General features: G+C 34.5%; 1 protein-coding gene across 1 annotated transcript in view; it reads left to right on the top strand.

The window, feature by feature from the left end:
- Positions 1-244: 244 nt before the first annotated feature.
- LOC129217741 (centrosomal protein of 83 kDa-like) overlaps positions 245-22,514 on the top strand; it is a gene marked incomplete at its 3' end in the record, with an annotated part of 47,353 nt that continues 25,083 nt past the window's right edge. Inside the window, 5 exon segments of the mRNA XM_054852080.1 lie at positions 245-436; positions 9,581-9,669; positions 13,985-14,094; positions 16,531-16,812; positions 21,520-21,695. Coding sequence (XP_054708055.1) covers positions 398-436; positions 9,581-9,669; positions 13,985-14,094; positions 16,531-16,812; positions 21,520-21,695 — 696 coding nt within the window.

Raw genomic sequence — 22,514 nt, 5'->3', positions numbered from 1 at the left:
AATGTCATGCAAATCCATCCATAATTTAAAAAGTTTGTTTTGAATAGGGACTCTAGTTTTCAAGGTTCAGTGTCCCCTTAAATGAACTCGAGTCATTCTGAGTCTTTCCTCCAGTTTGTACGCACTCCAGCCTTAATTTCTCCGTGCGGCAACAAGTTTCAAAAGAAAGTTGTAGTGCTTTTTCTTTAAATTTCTTCAGTTCAGTTTCGGTTGTGCTATCAGAAAGGACACCGGAGTACGAGTGCGGTCTTTTGTGTTCTTTCTTGTTCTATTCTCTGTTTATTTTGCTCATTATTTCTTCAAAGGTGATAAGATTATTTACCTAGCAGTGGATGAACCGTTTCTAACGGAAAATTGTAGCTTAGCTTTCGGCTTTTGTTCGGTTTCGAATGTTAAGATGTTGTGCGAAGCAAAACATAACGCGATTGTTCAGTGGGTAAGTGGATTTCTTTTTGCCGTTCTTTTATTCTATGCTCTTAAGTTTTTTTGATTTCTTCGTTTATTTAATTATCTATTATTCAGTTTTAAGTCTGCGGATGTCACTTCTTATGGGTGGACCGATTAATTAAAATTAAAAAGTTTCATCTCGGAACACGACACTGTTCGAAATACCGAAATTCGAGCGTCATGTCAACGGTAGGACGAAGAAAGAAAGCTGTTTTATGTACCTCTTAGGAAAATATATCAATTTATGATTGTATCAAACACTATTTATGAAAATTATCGTTTGCAAAATGTTCTTCGTTTACTTCAGAGAAGAGAAAGATATTTTATGATGACACCTTAAAGTCATCCTTCGAACTGTTCACTTGAAATAATTATTTTCCAGGGTTCGTACGCTCCTTCAAAACTCCTCCAATACTCTCATTTATAAAATTTCTTTAAAGGACCCTTCATACTCCTTCATTTTGGTTTGAACTCCTTCAAAACTCCTTTTTAGTTCAAGACTACATAATCTTCCTCTATTACAGAAACTTAAAATACTTCGATTGACAACTAACTTCGTCACTAAGGCGATTTTAATGTAGTCATTTCTTGCATTTTTTTCGATTTACAAATGGATCATAGTTAATTCATAAAAGTTGAAGATGAAATTTTTATTAGAAGACTAAGACATTTCATAAGTGAAGTAAAACAAGCTTAAATGGTGCTTGGTTATTTTTTCGAGTTTTATGATTATTGTTTTTTTCCTCTACCACACTCTCAGCAGCAAAAGTCAAGTTGTCTAATTATTATTTAAATATTTAAAAATACATTAAGTGTACTGCATTAAGTGATTGCATTAAAAAAAAACTATTGTTAAGTTAATTGCGGTTATAATATTGTAAAAAGGGTCATCCACAAGGGATGTCACACTTTGAGGTGGAGACGAGCTCATGAAATTGTGACAAGGGGAAGAGAGAGGGTGACAAAAAGTGACATCACACACTTAGGTATAACTTTGATATGCCCCCCCAAAAATTACGCACCAAATCTGGCACTCCTTACGTACTTTTTAGGGTTGCTGTTTCTTATTTTGGTTTTGCCAATTTAGGTTTTTTCAGCTTTTAGGTTTTTGCTGTTGCCAAATTTAGTATTTTCTTGTATTTTGTAGCATTTTTTGAGTTTTTTTTTAAAAGTTTTGTGGCAACAATTTTTGGATTTCATATATGTTTTAGCGCCATTTCATTCATTCGCCATTTCTTTGTGAAGTGATCAAGCAGATTTCTGACTTGCCGTATTTTGCCGCAAATCTCGTTGTATTTTCCAATTATGGATATTTTTTATTAATTATTTTTATCTTTTAGCTTTCAATATGCCTACTGTATAGGATAGTGTTGTTGAAAACCAGGTATTTTGCGCCAATGCCAAAAACAGGTATTTTGCTTGGCGAGAAAAAAAAGTCGCCAAATTTCCGATTTGGGGGGGTATATCAAAGTAGTTCCCACCCTTATTGTAACAATATGTTTGTAAAAAATATGATGTGACAAGAGTAGAAGTTTGGGGTGAAGTGTGACACTTTGTGATAAAGGGTGCTGACGGTCAAATATATTGAAAAGAAGTGTGACATATAATGACACTCCATTAGTACTCCTTCAAAATCTCATTTTACTCCTTCAAAACTCCTTCATTTTATTTCTGAAACTGAGTATGAACTCTGTTTCTTTGGTACAAATAATGCAGATTTCGGAACTACTTTGATACACCCCCCCGAATCGGAAATTTGGCGACTTTTTTTTCTCGCCGAGCAAAATACCTGTTTTATGGCTCAAATTTCCCTGAAACTTTTCAACACTACATACTGTAGGCATATTGAAAGCTAAAAGATAAAAATAATTAAATAGAAAAAAAATATTATTGGAAAATACAACCAGATTTGCGGCAAAATACGGCAAATCGGAATCTGGTTGATCACTTCACAAAGAAATGGCGAATGAATGAAATGGCGTTAAAACGTATATGAAATCCAAAAATTGTTGCCACAAAACTTAAAAAAAAAAACACTCAAAAAATGGTACAAAATACAAGAAACTACTAAATTTGGCAACAGCAAAAACCTAAAAGCTGAAAAAACCTTAATTGGCAACACCAAAATAAGAAACAGCAACCCTAAAAAGTCCGTAGGGAGTGCCAGATTTGGCGTATAATTTTTGGGGGTGTATATGAAAGTTATACCCAGATTTGTTCCTCTTCTGGCGAATGTCCTCCCATGGATTACATTCTGTTGTTACATCATACAACGATAGGCATTGAATTCCCTGTTTTTAGGGACACCCAGTTAGTTGGTTCCAAGTATTTTGGGTGATTTTCATCAAGGTGGTGGATGTTAATTGAGTGTGCTTTTTTGATTTTGCATGAATTCCAAATCCAAACTAAGTTACATTACTTTTTATTTTACATTGTTCTTGGTCTATGTGCGAATCAAAAGCACTACTACGATACTAGATCGTACAATTTCTTAGCAGTCTCTAGGGTTTTTTTTCAGGGCCCTATTTGTTTTTGGGGAAACAACATTTTTTCCTGAAACATCAATTTTTTTTTGTGAACCTTCAAAATGCAAACCAAAAGTAAATACATCAATCAATGTTGGGTTTTTTGCCGGCAAAAAGGTATTTTTGCCGGGACAGTGGAAAAAACTGGCAAAAATGGAAAAAACGGCAAAAACCTAATTGCAAATAAAGTAGCATTATAGTGTTAATCAGGAAATAGTGACACTATAATATAAATAATGCACTTTAATATTTTAGTTATGTCTCTCCATGTTGCTTCTAATTTATAAGGTGAAAAATGAATAAAAAAACAAATGTTGGGATTGCAAAACTTAAGATTTTAAATGTTTGCTAAAACAATCCCTTCAGAATGCGCCAACTTTTATTTCTTTCATTTTATAGTTGCATCTTGGTTAAGTATACTTTATATAGATATTTAGTATTCTGTAAAAAATGCTATAATAAACAAGCTAATTACATTTTCATTGTAAGTTAATTATGTGTCTTAGATGTTAATAACTGAAATTTTATGTTAATGTTTAAACATTTAAAAGTAAAAATGCTCCATAACTTTAAAAGTAAGTTAAACCTTAAACTTTTTTTAAACTATAAAAATAATTGAATTAAAATTTTATCAAAATCTTTTCATGCTTTTACTTTTATATAAAAAGGAAAAAAAACTGTCCGTAAGTTGTTAACACAAAATCTATTTTTGCCACTTTGGCAAAAACTGGCAAAAACCTATTTTTGCTGGGGGGTAAAAAACCGTGGTTTTTCCATGTTTTTTTCCGCCCCCGGCAAAAACTTGCCAACCCTGAAGCACTGCTACGATACTAGATCATACAATTTCTTAGCAGTCTCTAGGATTTTTTTTGCAGGGCCCTATTTTTTTGGGGAGGGGGGGGGGAACCGTCATTTTTTTCTGAAACCTCAATTTTTTTTGTGAACCTTTAAAATATAAACCAAAAGTAAATGCATCAATATCAGTTAGATTTCCGATTTGCTTACTACTTGATTAATAAATGATTTTGTGAAAGGGCAATCAAAATTCTGTGAAGAGTCCATTTTGATTCATTTGAATTTTGTAAAGGAAAGGGTCAATGATGGGAATATTGACAAATAATTGAACAAAAATGGGAATTTTTGGTAGGGACCTTAAACAACCTGAATTTTCTCTGGCCAGACCCTTGATTCTTGCATTTGCAAAGGGAGAATCACTCTAAAAATTGAATTTATTCCTTTTTAGGCACTCAAAGTTGAAAATATTTCATCGGGGAGCTAGAAATTATTTCTAACTTGCTTTCTTTTTGCAGTTTTTCTTTAAAAAAGCAAATTCTTTACTTACAGCAGGAAGGCAGTGCTGAAATAAGGAGGATAAAAGATGCCTTCAACCAAAATACTTGTTTTTTTATTGTTAAAATAGTGCAAGTTCAAAGTAAATTGGTTTCAAATGGCCATTTCTTTTGCTCAGTCCCCCCAAACCCCAAGTGGAGTTCTCCGAAACACCCCCCCCCCCAACTATCAGTAGAGGGTAAATGAGTTGGAAGCAGATGCAGGCAAAAGTGAAATAAGGATGTAGTTAGAAAAATTGATGCTTAGTTCTGTTTTGTTTTTGTTCACGCAATAAATTTCAACCGAATCTGAAACCCTGACAATACAATAAGAAGAGTTAGTCTACAGGGTTGCCACACCACAGGAAAACCTGGAAAAAAAAAAAGGAAAATCCAGGGAATTTCAAGACTTTAAAAATGGAAGTTGCAAAAATGTTGCACAAATGCATAAACTACCAATAAATAAATAAATTGATTAATAAAAGTTAAAATTAAAAAGATAAATGAGTTTAATAAAATTAAAAATAGTATCTTTTTCTTTGGGGGAGGGGGTAAATATTAAGATATCGATCACAAAGACAAACGTTATTGAATGTTTTTTTGACATGAATTTTGAATTTTTGTGCTAATTTAGTTGAGAAAGCATGATATTAATCATCAATATTTATTGTTCTGCTAATTTTTATTATTTTATGATATTTACTTCAGTTTTAATGACTTCTTCTTTACTTTCTGTTTTAATATTTTTTCCTCGTAATTGAAACTATCAGGATATTAATTCTCTTATACAAGTTATCAGTGTTTGCTCCTTTTTATTGCTGTATACTCATTCAAGGAAAACACAAGAATTTTTCTAGCCCAGCCAGAATTCAATTTCTGGGGGGGGGGGGGGGGGTCTAAACTTTCTATTACTTCTGTTTTAGGATACTTCTGTTTTAGGATAAGCAATTAGTGTTTCGAAACAAAGGCTTGAGGGCACTGATGTGAATTGGGTCCAGTAGGTAGGCCAATATTTCTTGAGTATTTACCCTAGTACCCTTGGCCTGGGTAAATACCCTAAAACTGGATATTTTTTTGGGGGGGGGGGAGAAAAGCTGACTAAGTAATAAATTTTCATCAAAATATGAAACAAAGTGAAAAGTTGATTTTCAAATAGAATTATAGAATACAGATATATACAATGGTCCTTTTTAACAGAAATATTGTATATTAAAATCGTTCATTTTTTACTTCCTTTTACAAAAAAGAATGTATTGTATTCGCGAAAAAATTTTCACTTAAAAATCAACATTAATTTCCATTTTGCTCACCCCCGAACGAATGTCGAGTTTTTTTTCGACCCGACCACACGTGGATATGTGCTTAGGAACCTACAGACACTCGAAATATCCATTTTGACGTTTCCCGAGTTAATTACAACGAGTCTTCTCGTGACGTCTGTATGTGCGGATGTGCGATGTATGTCGCATAACTTAAGAATGATATGTCCTAGAAAGTAGAAATTTGGTATGTAAACTCCTAGTGGGGTCTTCTATTACACCTCCCCTTTTGGTTGAATTCAGGTGTTTCTAAAGGAGTCTTTTGCCCCTTTTTAGAGGGAAATACAAATACAAATACAAAAGTGACGACCAGCAACAGGCTCTGGGCCCAGCTAGACTGGTGGTAGTCCATTGACAATCCCCAGTGAAGATCAATGGCCCTCTTAAAACTATCTACTCCCTTGTTCATTACCACCTCTTCCGGTAAGCTGTTCCGAGGTTCCACTACCCTGCTAAAATAATAATTTCTCCTAACATCCATGTTAGCCTGAGATTTAAACAGCTTAAAACAATGACCCCTCGTCCTGTTTTCGGTGCTAAACTTGAGCCCCGTAACATCTTTCGTTTTAATGAATTTAAACAGCTGAATTATGTCCCCTCGGTCTCTCCTTTGCTCGAGACTGTACATTTTTAGCCTTCTAAGCCTTTAATTGTAGTCTAAGTGGGAAAGTCCATTTATTAGCCTCGTAGCCCGCCTTCGAACCCTTTCCAATACATTAACGTCTTTCTCGAGATAAGGAGACCAAAACTGAACAGCATACTCCAAATGGGGTCTTACCAAAAACTTCTATATAACGGCAGAAGAACTTCTTTAGATTTGTTTGAAATAGATCTATTGATAAACCCAAGCATCTTATTGGCTTTGTTGCTAGCAATGCTTCACTGTGTTGGCTGAACTTTAAATCCTGACTTATTAAGACCCCCAGATCAGTCACTTTGTCTGCCTGACTGATGACTGAACCTTGCAAATAATAACTTGTACACTTATTTCCATGCCCTAAATGTAGCACTTGACATTTCCCAACATTAACAGCCATACCCCATTTATCAGCCCACTCTGTAATATGATCTAGATCCTCTTGTAGCTGATGGACATTACAGCTTGCAGCTGATGGATTACATTGTTAATCTCGATGTAAACTCAAGTGGTGTTATAATTTGGCGGACACTTGGCGATATATCGGCAGTCTTTTGGTCGCCAACTTTGCGACAAATTTGGTGATTTTTAAAAAAAAAAATCTGGTTTCAATTTGGCCATTGTTGGTGATATTTAGAGAATAAACTATTGAACGACATTAAAATTGCCAATAATGGGGAAATGACATTAAATTGAGTAAAAGAAAGTCATGTGATGCTCGTTTTTTTTTTTTACAATTCTGTGTACTACATTCAACTCTCCATAACTTGGAAGTCCTAAGGAACTGGCTAAAACCTTCTCTAGTAATCTGTAGTTCGGGTTATCGGATGTACCTTGCCCGCCCTTCTCGAGAAGTTTTTATTTTCTTTTTCAGGGACAGCAGATTATAGGTTGTTTATTGTTTGGATTAATTTAAAAATTTCTACAATAAAAAAATGTGATAAATTTTATCAAGATATTTCGAAAAAGGAAGGTATTTTTGATTGCTTATGTCTTTCAATGTCATTAAGTTTGTTTTCTCGATTCGACTCGACTCGCTTTTCGTTTTTTCCCCGGGGATTACAGTAAAATGTTTGCAAAATCTGATATTTTCTGTTGTAGGCAGTAAAGATTCTTCATTATAATCTGTAAAAACATTCTCTATGAACAGCTTGCACAGTCTTTCATAGAACGAGGATTCACGCATCGTTATATTTACCTCGATATTCAAGTATTCTTTCATTATGACCCTATTCCTCGCTCACTTCAGCTTTGTTACGGAATTGCTGGAGATGAAACCACTGCTGTTAAAGCAGTTTCAACTACATTTTATGGATCATACACAATAATATACAGCTCAATCACCGCTATTTTCACGCCTTTTTGCCCTAAATGCTCGATAATTTGAGTCACTCGTAAGATAAAGGCTACTTTTCTCAATCAAAATTTCAGGCCCATGGTCGCGGCAAAAAGTGATTCGATCGGCGATATTTCAAGCAATCTTGGCAACAACCTAGACATTAAGGAGCATCCTTATCAATAAATGATATACAATCTGATAACCAAAGCAATGTGTGAAAGGGGGAAAAAAAGCTTTTTCTTCTTATTTTGAGTGTATTTTTATCCATAAAACAAAAATGAAACTCTGTAAAAGGAGAACGTTCAAGATGTAAAACTTTCTATTGAAAACTCACTTTTAATGTCTTGTATAAAAAAAATATGCTAAGGACTTAGAAAGTTTCAGATTTTATTCAAATTAAACTAGATTCAAAAAGTTACATTTTACGCACTTCAAAATAGCGATGAGGGTGCCAAAAAAATACAGAAAGAATAGAAGCGCACATTTACCGATACAGTAGTACCTCCTCTAAGGGACACCTCTATTTAAGGGACATTTTTTCTGGTCCCAGTCCCTTTGAATTGGGAGCTCCATGTATTTGCCTCTGAATGAGGGACACTCTATTTAAGGGACAGTTACAGAGAAAACATACAAAAATTAATGCATAAATGCATACAAAGTATTGAATTTACCGGAATTTGAGAGTCTTTAACTCAACTCGAGAAAGGTTGACATGAACGTATACTACCAGGGTTGGGTTTTTTGCCGGCAAAAAGGTATTTTTGCCGGGACAGTGGAAAAAACCATGGCAAAAATGGAAAAAAACGGCAAAAATGGAAAAAACCTAATTGCAAATAAAGTAGCATTATAGTGTTAATCAAGAAAATAGTGACACTATAATATAAATAATGCACTTTAATATTTTAGTTATGTCTGTCCATGTTACTTCTAATTTATAGGGTGAAAAATAAATAAAAAACAAATGTTGGGATTGCAAAACTTAAGATTTTAAATGTTTGATAAAACAATTTTTTCAGAATGAGCCAATTCCTTCAATGCTAAAATAAAGTTTATTTAATTAATCACTTTTTTTGATCCCACTAAGATTTTTAAGCTATTTAATTAATAGCAGAATATTTACTTGAATATAGAAAAATATTACCTTTATCTCACTAAAGAAGTAATGCATTTTTTCTCACTTACTGGGAAAATGGATAGCCAAGAGAAGAATTTAAAAAGAAGAAAAAAAAAGCTGATCAATATGTGCATTCTATATTCACTCTTATTTTTTAGTAATACTAGCTCACTCTACAGAAAATGGCAAAGCCTTTTACCAAAATCTTTTCATGCTTTTACTTTTATATAAAAGGAAAAAAAACTGTCCGTAAGTTGTTAACACAAAATCTATTTTTGCCACTTTGGCAAAAACTGGCAAAAACCTATTTTTGCCGGGCAGTAAAAACCATGGTTTTTTCCGCCCCCGGCAAAAACTTGCCAACCCTGATACTAACGTATTCTAAAAGTCTTGCTAAAAATTTACATGCCTGTTTCTTTTCCCCCTCAGCACTTTATTCAAGTAGGCTAACAGCCGATGGATAATCATCGGCCCATGAATAGCTTTGAGTAAAAAAATTGAAATGTGAACACTGATTGAAATTTATACTGTAATGAATTTTAAATTGCATGAAATCAAATAAATCCATGTAAGAAATTACTTCAAAATAATTCATGTATCTTGCAAAACTTTAGGGTAATCAAAATTTTGATTAAATTTTAACTATTTAAAAAATAAATTTTGAAATTTGAATAATTTTGAATTAATTCAATACATACATAAATCATTTTATCTTAAATGTTAATAGTTCATGTTTATTACGAAATTGTTCTACTGTACTACTTTTGAAATTTTTTAATCTCTTTATTTTCCCCAGCACCATTCAAAAAGTCTTTACAAGAAGCTTGTTATGATGGTTGTTCTCCCATTAATTATGTTTTTGTTTTCGCAGTTCAACTCTCTCACCTCCCCGAGCAACAACATTTCTTCATTATCTCAACTGAAAGATGGATCTATTCTTCAAAATCATATTAATGAAGGGTAAGTTCTTTTGATGGATTGATGGGGAAATTTTTTCAATGGTTGAATGTCACTTGCATTGCTTTTAAAATATGCAGTCTGTCATGCAGGAATGGTAACTTTAAATAAAAAGTTTCATTTTCAAGTACTTAAATTAAGTCAAGCTGAGTCTTCAGTCCTTGAATTTTTGTGATTTATTTAAAAAAGTTTCATTGAAAAACTTGTAACAACTTTTGCTGTTGTTTTTCGCAGAGTAGTATTAATACAGTAGACCCTCGTTTTACGCGGGGGTTACGTTCTGCGGAAATGCTGCGTGAATCAAAACCGCGTACTTTGAGACCTAATACAGGGGTGATTGTGTTCCGGTATTTTCATCTTCGAAAATACCGGAACTTCTGCATTTTCAGAAAAACCCACTTTTGTAAAATTTAGGGCGATTAATGAAATGCCAAAAGTTCAAATTGAAGACGTTTTGTTTGGTATAAAGCTTAAGCTACGGTCATGGTTTGTAAACTCTATGGTAATTATCGAAGAACAGCTGGGGTGGGGGATTGAATAAAAGCTAGATAAGAAGAATCCTTGAAAAATTTTAAGAAATGAGAAAAATTAAAAGAATTTAATTCCCACCATGCACATAGACGTGTTAAGTCCAATTAAAACTTCGAGTTTTAGCCCCAACAAATAATTATGTATATAAATGATTTATATACATAATATAATGTGTACATACACATAATGTATATATATATATATATATATATATATATATATATATATATGCCCATCAAAACACTTTTTCTTCTTGGGGGGGGGGGGGAAGTTCAGGTATTTTTTCATGGAGTCACAATCACCCCTGCTAATACTAGTGTTAAAATAGGGGTTTGATTCTGTAGGTAATAAAATACTTCATTCTAGTGATAACTAATTGAATAATAAGTTTAATGTGTACTTATATAGACTTTTATGCACAACATGCATAAAGAAAACACAAATTAATTTCGTGTCCTGTTGATAAAGAGGGAGCTGGCTATGATCGTCTTTCGGCAGTCATCAAGAATTTTTCTCTGTCATTCTTTGCAGTGCATGAACACATCCATGACCACTTACATCATTTCCATGATAGAATCTTCCCTCACTGACAAATCAGAAAAATCATTTCTATTGTCTAGGAACGGCTCAACAATTTCAATGTGAACGTTTTTGGTTGTGGGTCACCAATGTCGGTATCCTCGTTGGTTTTGGCCTCCTTTGTCTTTCAGTGAGCTCTGAACTGTGTGAGTTTAATCATTTTACTTCTGAAAAGAGCTCTGGAACTCATCACATAAAATGTCTCCAGGGGCCAGGGTTGGCAAGTTTCTGCCGAGGTGGTTAAAACCACTGGTAGAAACCGGTTAAAACCGGCATGGCAAAAACCACTTTCTGCCACTTTGCGGTAGAAACTGGCAAAAACTCACAAAATGAAAAACTAATTCTTGATATAAAACAGAAAATGCATGAAAAAAAATAATTAATTGTTAACCAAAGTACTGTAATTTTATTACAAAATTCAAAATCAAATGTTACACTGTTTGGACCCTGCAATTGCCTCTTAGAAAAGGTGGTTTCAAAAATCTAAACAAGTTCTCAATTTACTACGCACAAATAAGAAATTTTAGAATAATCTTAAAACAGAAGAGCTAGCAGACAATGCATCAAGGAGCGAGCAATGTTCGTGAAACTTTCATCTATTGTATAACTGGTCCACCATGTAGTAACTAGGGTTGTGGTAAAAATTTGACTGGAAAAATAAGTTTTGAGAAGTGGGGCCAATTTGTTTTGCGAAGCTGCGACATTAGGTACAAAATTTAGGCAAGTAAAATTCTGACACTTCCTTCTCGAAGCACATGACATGATAATTTCAATCACAAACAATTTAGAGGGAGCAAATTACAATCAGTAATGCCTGTTTAATCCTGTATGTCACTCCTCTTTCCTAAGCACTCCTGTATGATTTTTTTATCCTATGTTAAATTAATCCAAATACTACGAGCCTCTGCAATAGGAAAGTTCTCTTTCTGAACTAAATCAAGAGCACTAGTATGGGATTTTATTTTTTTAAATGATGAAATGATATTTAATTTTTTAGTTTACTTAAAAAAATATCATTTACAAATTACTTGAGTTATTAAAGACATTTTTAAGTTTTTGCCAGTTTCTGCCGGTTTTTACCGGTTATAACCAGTTTCTGCCACTGGCACGGCAAAAACTAGTTTCTGCCGGCAGAAAGCCAACCCTGCCAGGGGCCCTAGTTCAGTTATTAGCACGCCAAAATGCAGTTGATGACGTGTAATCTGCAATCTTTAGGAGGAAAATGTTATCTGTTTGCATTGCCACATCCGTGTAAAACCGAAACTCATTCGCGTAAAATAAAGTAAAGGTGTCAAATCTTAAACCGCATATAATCGAAGCCAAGTAAAATAAACCCACATAATACGAGAGTCTAGTATTATGAAAATCCGAATTTTGTCCAAAAAAGTCCGATTATTTTGATTTTTTTTTTTGTAAAATGGGTGTTGCAACGTCTTTGGTTGGAAACATTTTGTGACTGCTATGCCAATCTGTGCTATGGTGGTTGAATTTTACAGCAAACCTTCTAACTACCCAAGATTTGTACTGAAGTTGTTCCCCAGTGTCAAATTTAGTGCCTTTATACTGTAGTTAAGATGACAATAGTGTCTTTTCTTAGTGCTAATGACACTAATCTAAATTATATTGGTGTTTTTTGTTTAGGAAATAAATGTTAAAGTTCATTATATAATGTCACTTGCATGCTGTTTTAAAAGTATTTTTAGAATTCTGAGACGATATTAAATGTATGTACAGTTCAATTACATCAACTAGTCTCAATTAGTCTATTTTATTTGTAAAAAATACCCTACTACAGTAAAACCTGTAAAGTTGACCACCTGTCTATCTTGACCACTAATGTTCGCCAAATTTGGTTTGGAGTATTGTAAAAAACCCTTTGTAAGTTGACCACTTGGTTTATTTTTTTTAACTTTCTTCAGCAAATTATTTTATTTTATTAGTTATTTTTTTAAATTATTATTATTATTTTTTTTCATAGCTTTCCAAGAATGTTTTTAATGCTTTGATGACAGAACAGCATTTTACTAACTAAACAGCAGCATAAAGCTTAATGCTGCTCTTTATTCTCCAAACTTGTTTTTCATTTGTTGTTCTATTTGAGATAGCTTTTTGTACTCTGTTCAATGAAAATAGGTGTCAGTAGAAAAGTTCAAAGTCTTTTCTTTCAGTTGCAATATGCTGTGGCAACACAGGAATTGAGCTAAAAAGAGCAGGCCCGGATCTATACATTTTAAGCCCCCTGCAACAAAATATGTAGGGCCCCTCCCTAGTGGCCAGCAGTGTCTATATGTAAAGTGAATAAGGCTTAGTGCTAGTTTTTTTTTCTATTTTTTTCTTCAATTTGTTGGGCCGTTAGCCCCTTTAAGGACGCGGGTATGCAGACCTGGGCCTGCTAATGAGTAAAGTTACATGTTTCTTGAGCAAGGGTTTAAGATATATGACATTTTAATTTTGCCTTTATGAACTGGGAGAGTTGCGCTTATTGCTCTTTGTGCTATAAGTTGCACAAAAAAGGCTTGAAAAAGAAAGTTAGTTGAACTTATGATTAATAAAAATTATGAAATATTATATTAAAATTAATTGAAAATGGAGAAAGCCAGAGAAAATTAGTCGGCACATATGGAATTTCTAAAACTACAGTGTCTAATACAGTTAAAAACAAGGAAAAAATAACAAAATTATTTGAATAGTATTTTTAATTATTGTTTCACTTTCAATAATGTTAAACAATGAAAGTGAGTTGAACAGAAAGAATAAGGGTGAATTATTCATAAAATGAATACATGGTTCAAGAAATGACAAAAAATAAAAAAAAAATCATTACCATCCTTTATACGTTGACCACCTGTCTTAAGTTGACCACCAAAGTAGTGCACCGCGAGTGGTCAACTTACACAGGTTTCACTGTAATAGTTATCATAAATGTGATGAGAATGCAAAAAATATGGAAATGATGGTTAGTAGAGTGTGCTCTGCGAATCCGGATTTCTTCAGTAGCATACTTTAAAATGTTTTGAATAAAAATCATGCAGTGGCGTATGATCTGTGAGCAGTAACATGCTACATCCGATTGTCCTGTATTATATAAAATAAAATTATGAAAACCTAAAATTGTACTCAGTCTTTTTATACCTCTCTAAGAGCTTTGCATTACTGTTAATTAATTTAATAACGGTAATGATGTAATAATTTTTTTCTGTTTTGACAGAACTCAGGAGTCCCAGGAGAGGGCCGTAACCTCCAATGATAAAAAATATAATTTTTTCAAAGAGGAGGACTCGAGAGCGATTTTCGAAATCGTGAAGAAGCATATCAATGGTGAGTGTTCTTTTGTGCAATATACACTTGTTAATTCTTTTTACTTCCTTTTACAAAAAAGGAAATATTTTATTCACGAAAAAATTCACTCAAAAATTGGCCTTCGTTTCTATTTTTCTCACCCCCAAATGAATGTTGAGTTTTTTTCCTGACCCGACCACATGTGGATAAGTGCCTAGGAACCTACAGACACCCCAAATATACATTCTGATGACCCCCGAGTTAATTACAACGAAGTTTCTTGTGATGTACGTATGTGTGTGCTTATGTATCTCGCATAACTCAAAAATGGTATGTCCTGGAAAATTGAAATTTGGTGCATAGACTCCTAGTACAGTTGAACCTGTTTATCTTGAACCTGCCTATCTCGAAAACCTCTCTATGTCGAAGTTTTTCATTTTCCCTGTACCATAAAGTATTAATTCAATGTTTTCCCCCATGTTTGTCTCAAATGAAATTTTCTGAAAACCTGTATATCTCGAATTTTGACTAAAGTGTCTTTCTTGAATTCGATTCCCAACTATCTTTATTAACTGAAATTTTTTGACAAAAACCATTTTTCTTAATATTAGCAGTCACATAATGCTCCAGAATTAAAACTTTATGTGCAAGAAGCAAGTTTTCCAGGAATTACTTCCATTCGGAAACTGAGAGGAAGGGAACATTGTTGATTAGTAAAATTGCTTCCAAAGTTTTACTTTCGAGTCATTGCTCCAATTCCTTATTTTTAGAACTTTTTTCAAAACCTCTGTGCCTCGAAACCTCCATATCTCGAATTTTTCTTCTCTCCCGTAAAATTCGAGATAGACAGGTTCGACTGTAGGACCTAATTGTGCACCTTCCTTTTTGGTTGCATTCGGATGTTCCTAATAAGGTCTTTTGCACCTTTTTGGGGGCAAATCATTGTTAATTTCGATGTAAACTCAAGTGGGGTTTGTCGGACACTTGGCGATATATCGCCAGTCTTTTGATCGCCAACTTGGCGATTTTTTTTAAAATTTGGTTTCAATTTGGCCAGTGTTGGTGATATTTAGAGAGTAAACTATTGAATCACGTTAAAATTGCCAGCAACGGGGAAATGACATTAAAGTTGGAAGCTCCCCTGGAACCAGGGGCGTAGCTAAGGGGGGGGTTTTGGGGACAAAACCCCCCCCGAAAAGTTAGTCTCAAAAAAAAAAGAGAAAAAGAAGAGAGAAGAGAAAGAAAAAAAAAAGAAGAAAAGGAAAAAATTCCAAGCGATTATACACACACACACACACACACACACACACACACATATATATATATATATATATATATATATATATATATTTATATATATATATATGTATATATATGTATATATATGTATATATATATATATATATATATATATATATATATATATATATATATATATATATATATATATATATATATATATATATATATATATAAGAAGTAACCCCCCCCGAAAGTCGGGTCTAGCTACGCCACTGCCTGGAACTCTTAACTTGGACCATGTCCAGTGTCCTTTGTGAAGCAGTTTTTTGCAGCCTCTACATCATCAGAACGCTTCACTTCAAGAATTTTTTTTCATCCTCGGGAACAAAAAAAAAAATCACGGGGCAAAGTCTGGCAAATATGGGGGGTCAAGGAACAACTGACTACCCCCGAGAGGCCAAGTAGCGGTTACTAGTGAAGGCTGTGTGTACGTAATCATTATCATGGGGAAGGAACCATCCTTCCGAACGCTCCCGCAAGCTCCAACTCACTCTTGTTTCTTCTAAAGTTTCGTCAATCGTAAAACTAAGACTGTATCGTAACTACATGTGCTATTTTCAGATAATTTGCAATTCAGTCCACAACTCAAAAAAGTTCATAAAAAGTCCTTTATTTTACTTATAATATTAAAAGCAACTAAAACTTTTGTAAATAATGCTAAAGAAATTAAAGTTAATCATTTGATTTCAAGAGTCAAGAGACAACGTTCAAACCAAGGCTAAATGAACTAAGTACAAGAACTCAGAAGAAACAAAATAACAAGCAGGACAAATTAAACAGACATGCAATATATATCGGTGTCCCAACTGCGCCACCTACAGTTAAACTTAAAGTTACAAAGCTTGAACAAAGACTCAGTGATTTCCACGAGTTGTTTCAATGTTTTCATCATTTCGAGACGTTCTATTTTTGCCACTTTGGCAAAAACCTATTTTTGCCGGGCGGTAAAAACCATGGTTTTTTCTGCCCCCCGCAAAAACTTGCCAACCCTGAGACACATGTCTACACACACACACATACACATACCCCCTACACACAAACACACATGCCTATACACACAAACATTCATACCCCCTTCACACAAACACACACGCCTACACACGCACACTGGTGATTGCGGAAAACGTGATTTGAACTCAAGAAGCCGAAATTAATTTTCTTTTTCCTTTGCAGAGACCCTGCGTGTGTCGAGCGAGGAGCTGATCGACTACGAGGGCTGCCTGAGGGGGTCGGAGGTGGAGCTGGCCAAGGTGGCCGCCTTCGTGCTCTGCATCACGGTCACCCTGCTGCTGGAGAAGCCCCTCGGCAACCCCCGCCTCTCTCTCCTCTCCCAGCTGGACGACGCCATCCAGGTGGAGATCCGGGAGTGCATGGACTGCATCATGGTCTACCCCTCCTCGGACCTCAGGAGGGCGGACCTGGTCCGGGTCCTCGGACGGTCCACCCTCATCAAAGGTCAGTCCGGTTCCATCCCCCCCCCAGACGACTCGTCTGACGCGAGAATTACGGCGATCTTCGCATGCCTGGAAATACGTCGGGGTTCATTTTGATCCCGGAGAAAAAATCTGCATAGTTCCCTGCATAATGTTGTCAACATCAGTTGTTGTCAACATCAGTTTAAAACAGGGTTGGCTTTCTGCCGGCAGAAACTAGTTCTGGGGGGGGGGGGGGGTGATGATGGGATGAAACCCATCATCTCTAATGAATTCGTAAATTAGCAGAGTACGGTAGAAGACCGTTGTAACGCACACCTTGGGACCAGAGCTTTTGCGTTATATAGATCATTTCACAAATTTTGAAACTAATAGTCAGAGTATATCTAGATATTAGCAATTCAGAATGAGTTTTATCTGCAATGAGTGTTAAAGCACCAATATTACAATTAGTCATTCACAAATAAATATGTTTCACAATCAAAAGAAAGTGAATTATCCTGCACTTCTGCTGGCTTCATGGTTTGGATAACAGCTGCATTTTCAAGAGCCATCTGGTATTATCTGCTTACTATGAATATTAATTTTCATTTAAAAGCTTTTAATTAAGATAGAAAGATGAGAAACTGTTTCAAAATTTAATTTGCCTAACCAGTTTTATGTTAGCAAGGCAAAACAGAGGGATATTTTAAACTTCAAAACCTATTGTTTACTTCTGAAAAGTAGTGCTGCTTATAGAGAATTGCGTTATTTAGGTCGGCGTCATAACGGTCTTCTACTGTATAATAAATGACTTTAAGCTTTTTTAAAAGAAGAAATAGCTTTATTTGCTATCAACACTTAAAAACATAATCATTTTAAATGAATATTTCTACGATGACCCATTGAATCCAAAGTAAAAAGCTTTGAAAAACATTGCACTATTAATATGAGTTGCCAAGATAAAATGAATATCACCGGTAATAATCATTTTCCTATTATTCAATAGACTAACTCTGTAAAACTATCTTCTAACACAATCCCATTGTGAGGGAAAAAGTCTTCCGACCACACAAACATCTTGTATTAGATCGTGGAGTGGCGAAGAGACGAAGACCAGATTCTTTTATCTTCCACCTAATGACCGTATCATTCACTAAAGCCACCTAAGACCAGATGCCAATGCCCACTGCACATGTCTAATGCGATTGGCTCGAGTCAGCAATGACGAGATAAGCCACTCCTACTTCAGCGTCACACTCGTGCCACTCCCCTTCAATGACCTTCACACGTGCGGACGAAAAGAGAACAAGATAACATCCGATAAATTTCCGATTAGGAATCGGTGAAAAATAGGATGTAGGAAATTACTGATACTAGATTAATATAATGCAGATTGAATAGTAAAAAGCGAGAAACATAATATAGCATTTTTATCTAACGGGATGGCAGTTCGCAGAAGATAGCGCTCCTGTTGGGGAGAATTTCTAATCTAATAATATCTCCCCAATATTTCCTTTGATACTAGCAGAGTGAGTTCTGAAATGAGACTAACAATTTCTAACTTTCATGACGTTTATTTAAACAGTAATGTAAATAGTTAAAGCACGCTGTAAATGATAAAAATAAGTACTAAGAACATAATCCCTCCACATGCTATTTTTGCACGAGATCACTAACGTTTCATTTTAGTTTGCCTGCTGTTAGATTGCAGTGGGGGGTTTTGACTCTCTGGCATTATCACGCCATCAAGTTCCCCCATTCATATTTTTTTAGGATCTATTAATTGAAACTTAGTTTTTGATCGTCGATAGATATGATATGATTGAATCATCAAGTATTATCTGAACTTAGTGTTCCTTGAGTATCTTGAATTGATGATAGTATCAAGTATCTAGGAGTGCAGATCATGGAATCGTTTTCGACACGATCTTCGGTAATAGTAAATTGGGATCAGTAAACAGAAATGAGATTGAATTTAGAAATCGTTTCAGATGAAGTTTAATTTTGAATATGGCTTTGAATTATTAACTTTTTCTGTGAGTTTAATTTATACAATTGTTAATCGTTAATAAACTTGTTATTGTTTATGATAAAACTTATTCATCACTTAGTTTAAGATGATTCATGAAATCGAAAAAGGAATTTCAAATTGATAGTTTTGCTAACTCCATTTACTCATCACACTTTGCTAGTTTATTAGCTTTGAATTATTAGTATTCTTAGCAAAGCTTGGACTATTACTTCTTATGCAATTTGCTAGATAGGCTGTTCTGCGACAAAATTGCGCCAAAAGTGCGATTTTGCATTGAATTTAATGTAGTTCCTTCAACATATTTGGCAGTTTTTGCAGAATATCATCGTTTATGCATTTGGGGCTTGTTTTGACGATTTTTTTGACTTAGTCCCATATTTTTGGGGCATTTCAAAATCCAATTGCATTTCTTTTGAAAAACTCTGATCGTTTTGGTGTTTTTGCATTCTTAATCTCTTTTTTTATTATTTTATCATGTCACACATTTTTCTGTGTATGAAATATATATAGATGCTCCAAATTGATGCAAAATTAAAATTTTTGCTGCTCCAAATTTGCAATTCTACTTCTCCAGGCTGCTCCGAATTCATCGTTTTACTGCTCCAAGCTCACCATTTTCCTGCTCCAGAGGTTGCTCCAAAAGCGAGTTTTGGTCGGCACATCCCTGTACTTGCTTATTCAAGCAGAAATGATACCACACAGTGAAGATACAGAATCAATGTCGATGTGAAGAAATGAACATTAGAAACTTGTTTAAAAGCTTAACAGAAATTTATTAGTCCATCAGAAACTAAATATTAATAAACGAACAAGTAAACTAATAAGAATAAACCCTGGCCATAAACGGAGACAGAGTTTCACTCCAGACCGAACACCTCAGAGGCTAAGAGGAAACAAAGAGAGAGAGAGAACGATTAAATAATCTCATTCACTCAAAAATCACTCAAATAATCTCATTTGCACGTGGTTGGGCATCAAGGGATGCCAACCTAAAACTACAACTTTACATGTGCCGAAAAAGTTGAGAAGTCGATCTCGTTTGAATAAAAACGATTTTACCTTACTCATAGCTGCCAACTTGTACGATTCAGCTGTACACTGTATGATTTTTGGAGGTTTTGTACGATTGTACGGTCTTATGGCAGATTTGTAAGATTTGTATGAGAACTGCACACTTCTTTATCGAATAATGGCATGGAGTACATTTTAGTCTGTAAGAACTTACAATAAAAGTTATTTTGAACAAGTTTTTGATGGACAATTTTTGAAAGCTGGAAAGTCGGCAACTTTTTCAGTTCAAAGAAATAAAATTTTTTTTATTTACTTATTTTTAAATTTATTTATTTTTTTCTTGCTTATAAAAGTACAGATCAAGTCAAGGTAAGGATTTCGAAATATTATAATACTTTAAATTTTAATACTTTGCTTTATAATGGTCAAAAAAGCATAGAAATATGGCCACCACATACATTGTAAGATTTTTTAAGTTGGCATGTTGGCAGCTATGCTTACTTTACATTAAGAATGAGGACACAGTTGAATATCTTTTACTGACGTCTATCAATAACAACCCAATTTGAATAAGAAGCTTTATTTCATCCACGTCGCTTCCTTTGGTTTCCGAAAATTATCTTTATACTGTCAGACCACCATTTATATGGAAAGGCTAATATCCGATGTACGGGCGGAATTGAACATGTCTATTATTTTTCAAGGTAGTTTCTCATATACAGATGTGTGTGTGCTTTTGCCTCTCAATTACTTTGACTCGTTTTTTTTTTAAACAGAATTGATTCACTGCAATAATTTTTAAATCAAAACTAGATTTAATCTATATTCTCACTCAAAAGTTAATTGATTTATTATGTTTGCCACTTAATTTTGAGCTCACCATCATGCTGTTGCATTTCCGAACGGAATGGGAACATTTTGTTTTCTTTTTGTTGTTTCCGTAGAAACACATTTTGTTTCCCTTCATTTTCACCTGAATAAAAAGGAGAAATAAATAAAGCTCTAGAGAAATTAAATAAATAATAACCCCATCACTTTCCCCCTGTCAGATTCATTCAGATGGAATCATCTTAACTTGGACGATTGCCATACAGTAGAAGACCGTTATAACGCACACCTTGGGAACAGAGCTTTTGCGTTATACAGGTTTTGGCGTTATATATTTCACAAATTTCGAAACTAATACTCAGAATATGTCTCTATATTAGCACTTCAGAATGAGTTTTATCTGAAATGAGCATTAAAGCACCAATATTACAATCAGTTATTCACAAATAAATATGTTCCAGAATCAAAATCCTGCACTTCTGCTAGCTTCATGGTTTGCATAGCAGCTGCATTTTCAAGAGCCATCTGGTATTTTCTCTTTACTATGAGTACTCATTTTCAATTAAAAAGCTCTGAAATAAGATGGAAAGATGAAAAACTTTCAAGATTTAATTTGCGTAACCATTTTTATTTTTGCAAAGCAAAACAGAGGGATTTTTTGAACTTCAAAACCTATTGTTTACTTCTGAAAAGTAGTGCGTTTTATAGAGAATTGCGTTATATAGGTCGGCGTTATAACAGTCTTCTACTGTATTGTTTACAATCGGTGGTTAGACAGTAACTAGAGATGTGCCGAATGTAACCCCTTCTGTTTTCGATGACCCCCACTCTCACATAAAAAAAAAAACCCGAATGAAAGTTTTTCTTTTCTTGCAGAGAAATTAATCAGGGTGTCCAACAGCCCTGCCAAGTTGATGGCGACTCCCAGAAAAAGAGGCAGGCCCAAGAAATTCGCCGACTTCGAGACCTCCCTCTGCTCTACTCCCCCCAATTCTGACGAGGGGCCTAAAATTCTGTTGCAGATGATGGACTCTCCCAAAGTGAAAATCTGGGTAAGTAGATTTTCCTTAGACGGCGGTTCTTGATCGGCAAAGGTCCGCATTTGACTGGTCCTCGGAGACATAAGCTCGTTCACGAAAAAAATTTTCCTTCATTGAAAGAAAGAAGAATAAAACACCTTACTAATAATAATATCCTACACGACATCTTTTGTGTGGATTTTTTCATTAATTTCCGTACTTGTCTGTGATTTTTCAGCCGCTTTCAGTATCAAGGTTCTTACGGGTCATGGAAATCCTGGAAAGTCGTGGAAAAAAAATTAACAAATTTCAGACCTGGAAAAGTGATAGAAAATTAATATTTTCATAAAAGTCATGGAAATTTATTTCAAGTCATGGAAAAATGTCTTGGGCAGTAAGAAAGCAACAATTGCTAAAAGAGCGCCAGAAATATTGAGTGATTTAGTTATATTGCATATAAATTGAACGATCTCAAAAACTAATCCGAGTTTTGGAATCCAGTTTCATCCGCTTCTGTAACAGCCGCTCACCTTTTTTTATGATGTGATTTTACTAGTGGGGCATTACTAATTTTGATCCCACCATTATTTTCAGTACTTCTTACATTTTATGTTCTGTAGTGGACTCGCACTTTCTTGATTTTGCTAGCCCCCTCAAAAAGTGTAATTTAATTGCATCCGAGTTCGTTTCCACTACTTGTAAAAAGTTCATTATTAAATTTATCAGAATTTATCTTGATATGTTGAAGGTTTTAAAATGAAGGCTTTAGTCAGGCAATAGAACATAGAAATAGGGGAATTCTAATAATCTAAATCAGTAGTGCCCAGCATATAGCTCACAAAACTGATCCTT

This window comes from Uloborus diversus, chromosome 2 (genome assembly GCF_026930045.1).
Source record: "Uloborus diversus isolate 005 chromosome 2, Udiv.v.3.1, whole genome shotgun sequence".
Lineage (NCBI taxonomy): Eukaryota > Metazoa > Arthropoda > Arachnida > Araneae > Uloboridae > Uloborus > Uloborus diversus.
Note: the sequence above shows the minus strand (reverse complement) of the source record. Positions and strands in the feature narration are given on the sequence as shown.